Raw genomic sequence first — 6,000 nt, forward strand, 5'->3', positions numbered from 1 at the left:
TGACAGCGGAAAAGGAGCTGAAGTCCATCCTAGTCCAGGTGGAGACAGCTAGGAACGACGCTGTGACGGAGTTTAAGGATTCGTCATCCTTCATAGACGCTTGCGCTGCCTACTATGGTGACGGGTTCGAAGACTGTTTGAGACAAGTAAAATCCGTCCATCCTGACTTGGATTTATCCAAGATTTCTATGGATGAGTCCATCCCATCAACCCCTGCAGGTGATGCCGTCAATGAGGAAGCTGACGACAATAATCAGAGGGATAACATCGTCGTTCTCGCTCAGCCAGCCGTAGATCAGTCTGTCACTCTAACTCCAGCAAACCCTCATGGTGATGATCCAAATGTCGTCAGCCCTTCTATCTCTTGCGCCCAGCCTTTTACTGCCGAAGACGACGGAAGATCCCAAGACCCCCCTATTTCATGAATCTTAGCAAAAATTCTTTTTTTTTTAAGGAAAAGTGTAGACGAACTGTAGTACTTGACGCTTGTTTTTCTGGGCTTTTGTAAAGACATTGTTTGTGTTAATCTTAATATGTCACTTTATACTCCAAGTATGTGTGTTTTTTTATATATTTTTTCATTATATATATTCCAAGTTAAAATCACATGCTCGTGATGAGCCCGTCAGCTTATGGGTGACGGGGTTTTTCTCAATTTTTTGTTGAAGTAGTGACGGCGTCAGCTTCTTTTTAGCTGAAACTTCGAGTCGTTTTTATCATTCTGTCAGTTTCATGGGCGACGTCGTTGGATCAAACTTAGTTGTATGCCATGTCATTTTTTAATGGCGTCAGCTTTCTTAGCTGATTTAGTTCGATTTATCCATTTTGTCATACGCCCATCATTTTTATGAACAATACCGTCAGCTTAGTTAATAACTTATTTTAAGGCGATTGCGATATACCCGTCACTTTGAATATGACAAGGTGACGGGTTCAACAATACCGTCACCTTTATCTGCATTCTGACATGGTGACAGGTTCAACAATACCGTCACTTTGTGGACTTAGTAGTGGGTCGTCCACTTTGTGGACTTGGCCATAAGGTCGTCTACTTTGTGGAATTAGTAATAGGTCGTCCACTTTGTGGACTTGGTCATAAGGCTGTCCACTTTATGGACTTGGAAGTAGGTTGTCCACTTTGTGGACTTGGCCATAAGGCCGTCCACTTTGTGGACTTGGAAGTAGGTCGTCCATTTTGTGGACTTAGTAGTAGGTCGTCCACTTTGTGGTCTTGGCCATAAGGGCGTCCATTGTGTGGACTTAGTAGTAGGTCGTCCACTTTGTGGTCTTGGCCATAAGGCCGTCCACTGTGTGGACTTAGTAGTAGGCCGTCCACTTTGTGGACTTAGTGTTTTCTTGAAAATATAATAGGCTCACTAGTCTTTTCTGAATAAACCTCCTCTTATTATGACGAATACATAAGCAAAACTTTGTTCGAAAAAGAAAAGATAAACTTTTAACCCCTGGGGCTTAAAATATATTGTAGACAAGAATAAACTAGGACAAATAATTAAAGATCATAAACTGGTAATGAGGAGTAGTGCTTTGCTTTGCCATCTTTTACTGGTAGTATTTTCTGAGATGCTCGGCATTCCATGGGTGTCGCAGCTTCTGCCCGTCGAGTGTTTCTAAGTAATAAGTGTCCTTCCTTAGCCATGATGTAATCTTGTAGGGTCCTTCCCAGTTTGGGCCAAGCTTTCCTTGTGCGGGATCTCTGGCGGCGCCCATTACTTTCCTTAAAACGAGGTCTCCGACCTTGAAGTCTCGGTGCCTGACTCGGGAGTTGTAATGCTTGGCCATGAGGTCCTGGTATCGTACGAGCCTCTGTTTAGCCACCGCCCTCACTTCGTCAACTAGATCCAGTTGTAAACGTAGCTTTTGATCATTTCTTCCCTCGTCGTGGTTGTCCACCCTATAACTCATGAGTCCTATCTCGGCTGGAATGACCGCTTCACTTCCGTATGTTAGCTGGAAAGGGGTTTCTCTTGTAGGTGTTCGTACTGTCGTTCTGTACGCCCATAACACGCTGGGTAGCATCTCAGGCCATATGCCCTTTGCCCCTTCGAGCCGAGTCTTGATGATTCGAAGCAAGGATCGGTTGGTGACTTCAACTTGTTCGTTTGCTTGAGGATGGGCTGGGGAGGAATAATGGTTCTTGATTCCTAACTCTAAACAGAAGGCTCGGAAGGAGTCGTTGTCAAATTGTTTATCGTTGTCCGAAATTAAGACTCTTGGAATTCCATACCTGCAAATAATGTTTTTCCATACAAAACTCCTTATATTCTTTTCAGTGATTGTGGCTAAGGCTTCAGCTTTAACCCATTTGGTGAAGTAATCGATGCCGACGACGAGGAACTTCAGCTGCCTTGTTGCCATTGGAAATGGTCCCATGATATCCAACCCCCACTGGGCGAATGGCCATGGGGCGGTTATGGGGGTCAATTCTTCCGCCGGCTGCCGAATGATATTGTTGAACCTTTGACATTTGTCGCAAGCTCTCACATAAACCTGGGCGTCACTTTGCATTGTCGGCCAGTAGTATCCGGCTCGAATTAACTTATGTACCAATGACCGTGATCCGGAGTGGTTGCCGCATATCCCCTCATGTACTTCTCTCATAACATAGTCTGCCTCTTCGGGGCCTATACATCTTAAGTACGGTCGAGAGAAGCCCCTCTTGTAGAGGACGTCCTTTATCAAGACAAACCGCGCTGACTGGGCCTTTAGCTTCCTTGCAGCCTCCTTCTCATTAGGCAGCGTGCCATCTTTTAAGTAGGAGATCAAAGGGGTGGTCCAATTGTTCTCGGAACCAATTTCCTGTATGTTGACAATGTCTATTAATGGTGAGGGCTGAGTAAAAGAAAGTACCCCGTCAATGGTGATCATAGACTCTGCAGATGCGGCTTTGGAAAGACGGTCGGCATGTTCGTTTTCTCCTCTTGGAATTTGGACTATTTTAGCCTGCAACCCATCTATTCTCTTTTTCGCTTGCTCGCAGTACTTCTTCATTTTTTCGCCCTTACACTCGTACTCGCCGTTTACTTGGCTTGTAATGACTTGGGAGTCGCAGTGAACAACTACGTTCGCGGCCTCTACCACTTGGGCAAGGTCTAAACCTGCTATCAGGGCTTCATACTCAGCTTCATTGTTAGTTGTAGGAAAATTGAGGCGAATCATACATTTGAGCTCGTCGCCTTCCGGAGATTTAAGTACGACCCCTACCCCTCCAGCCTTTTTGTTGGACGACCCGTCAGTGAAAACGCTCCATTGGGGATTTTTTCCCTCTTCACCTTCTGCGCTGGTGAACTCCACAATGAAGTCGGCAACCGCTTGTCCCTTGATGGCGGTGCGGGGACGATATTGTATGTCAAATTCGCTTAGTTCTATCGACCACAATGCCATTCGTCCGGCAGCCGCAAGGCTGCCCATCACTCGTCGCAAAGGTTTGTCCGTTAGGACGACTATCGTATAGGCTTGGAAATATGGCTTAAGTTTGCGGGCCGCCGTGACCAAAGCAAAGGCAAGTTTTTCCATGGGGGGGTATCTCTCTTTTGCACCGTACAGTGCCTTGCTCGCGTAGTACACGGGCCGTTGAACCATGTCGTCTTCTCTGATTAAGGCCGCACTGACAGCTGCCGGGGAAACGACCAGATAGAGGAACAGTTCTTCTCCTGGTTGTGAGGGACTTAGTAACGACGGTGAAGAGAGATAGACCTTCAGATCCTCGAACGCTTGTTGACATTCGGCCGTCCATTCAAAGGATTTTTTCAATGTTCGAAAGGAAGGTAGACATCTATCTGCCGCCTTCAACACGAATCTACTAAGTGCGGTGACCCTGCCATTGAGGCTTTGTACTTCCTTCATATTTTTAGGAGGGGCCATCCCCATAATGGCCTAAATCTTGTCCGGGTTGGCCTCGATACCTCTTTGGGATACCATGTACCCTAAGAACTTTCCCACCGTCACTCCAAAGGCACACTTGCTTGGATTGAGCTTCATGTTGTAGGAGCGAAGAGTGTCAAATGTTTCCTTGAGATCCTCCAAATGAGCTTCTTCCCTTTGACTTTTGACCAGCATGTCGTCGACATATACTTGGACGTTTCTTCCGATCTGTCGTGCAAACATCTTGTTCATGAGCCTCTGATAGGTAGCACCAGCGTTTTTCAGTCCAAAGGGCATGACCTTGTAGCAAAAGAGGCCTTGGCTCGTTACGAACGAAGTCTTCTCTTGATCAGCTTCATCCATTCGAATTTGGTTATACCTAGAAAATGCATCCATGAAGCTCAGCAGCTGATGTTTGGCCGTAGAATCCATTAGGATGTCAACCCGCGGGAGGGGGTAGCTATCCTTGGGGCATGCTTTGTTTAAGTCCGTGAAGTCGACGCACATCCTCCATTTTTCGTTGTTCTTTTTGACCATCACGACGTTTGCCAACCAATCAAGGTAGTACACTTCCCTGATAAATTCCGCCTCTTGCAGTTTGCGGACTTCTTCTGCTACTGCTTGATCTATTTCTTGGGCAAAGGTTCTTTTCTTCTGTCAGACGGGCGGGAAAGATGGCGACACATTCAACCTGTGCACCATGACTGATGGATCGATTCCTGGCATGTCTTCGTGGCTCCATGCGAACACGTCCCTGTTTTCTTTCAAGAAGGTCGTGAGTTCTTGACATACCGTCGGGTCAGCTAGGGTGCCGATTTTGGTCGTTCGCTCCAGGTGGGCTTCGTCGAGAAGCACGTCTTCGAGTCTCTTGGCAGGCTCTGTCGCCACCCGACGTTCTTCTATGTTCATGGCCTAGATGTGATTGTCCATTTCCATCATGACCACATAACATTCGCGTGCGGATACTTGATTTCCTCTCAATTCTCCAGTTCTATGGTCAGTAGGGAATTTTATCATTAAATGGTATGTCGAGGTCACGGCTTTCCATGAGTTGAGGGTTGGACGTCCTATGATGGCATTGTAAGCCGACGAGCAATCAACTACGAGGAATGTTACATTTCAGGTGACTTGCTGTGGGTAGTCTCCAATGGCAACCGCCAAAGTGACAACGCCAAGCGGAAGCACCCTCGCTCCTCCAAAGCCAACGAGCGGGGCGTTAGTCGGAACTAGTCGTTCCCTTCCAATTCCCATCTATTGGAAAGCGGGATAGTGAAGGATATCTGCTGAACTACCGTTGTCTACGAGGACTCGGTGTATGTTATAGTCTCCTGCTTGTATGGTGACAACCAAAGTGTCGTCATGGGGATGATGAAGGCGCCGCGCTTCTCCTTCTGAAAATTCAATGGGGGGATTGTCAATCCGCGACCTTTCAAGTGCGGGACTTGTCATCTGGACGTTCTGAACCGTTCTGAGGTATGTCTTTCGGGCTTTCTTGGATGACCCGACAATCCTGATGCCTCCTATAATCATCCTTATATCTCCTACAGGTTGCCTGAGGCGATCATTGTTTCGACGAGGGGCTTGATTTTGTGGCGGGTCCACCCTCTCCTTATTGATGAACCTCTACAGCCTTCCTTTCCTAATAAGAGCTTTTATTTGCTGTTTCAAGTCATAGCAATCAGTGGTGTCATGGCCATGATCTTGATGAAAACGGCAGTATTTGTCTCTTGGTCTCCTGTTGGGATCTCCCTTCAATTTACCAGGAAAGGCCAAAGTTTCTTCATCTTTAATCTACATTAGTACCTGGTCGATGGGCGCGTTTAGGGGAGTGAAGTTCGTGAATCTTCCTGTAGGCGGCTTGGGTCGTCGATCATCTCGTCGTTCTCCGGTTCTTGCCATTTTTCGTCCCCTGTCCGGTTGTGCATCTTCCTGCCTCTCCCTCTTTCTGGGCTTGTCCTCTCGGGCCAGTAACGCGTCTTCTGCATTCATATACTTCGTCGTCCTGTAAAACACGTCGGACATAGTCTTTGGGTCATTCTTGTATAGAGAAAACAGGAACTTACCCTTCCGTAGCCCGTTCGTGAATGCTGCCACAAGTATCTTGTCATCGGCCTCGTC

General features: G+C 47.0%; 1 protein-coding gene across 1 annotated transcript; it reads right to left on the bottom strand.

The window, feature by feature from the left end:
- Positions 1-2,206: 2,206 nt before the first annotated feature.
- Positions 2,207-3,864, bottom strand: LOC142628620 (uncharacterized). The gene is made up of 2 exons (XM_075802677.1): positions 2,566-3,864; positions 2,207-2,245 (listed from the first exon to the last, which is right to left on the bottom strand). The coding sequence occupies exons 1-2, from the start codon at positions 3,862-3,864 to the stop codon at positions 2,207-2,209; spliced, it is 1,338 nt and encodes a 445-aa protein (XP_075658792.1).
- Between the last annotated feature and the right edge of the window lie 2,136 nt (positions 3,865-6,000).

The sequence above is a fragment of the Castanea sativa genome, chromosome 3 (assembly GCF_040712315.1).
Source record: "Castanea sativa cultivar Marrone di Chiusa Pesio chromosome 3, ASM4071231v1".
In the NCBI taxonomy this organism is placed as follows: Eukaryota; Viridiplantae; Streptophyta; class Magnoliopsida; order Fagales; family Fagaceae; genus Castanea; species Castanea sativa.

Excerpts from the sequence above, each read along its gene's own strand:
- LOC142628620 (XM_075802677.1), bottom strand. The coding sequence starts at position 3,864 with ATGAAGGAAGTACAAAGCCTCAATGGCAGGGTCACCGCACTTAGTAGA. Across the intron at positions 2,246-2,565 it reads ACTCCGGATCACGGTCATTG|GTATGGAATTCCAAGAGTCT; the intron begins GTACATAAGTTA and ends CATTATTTGCAG.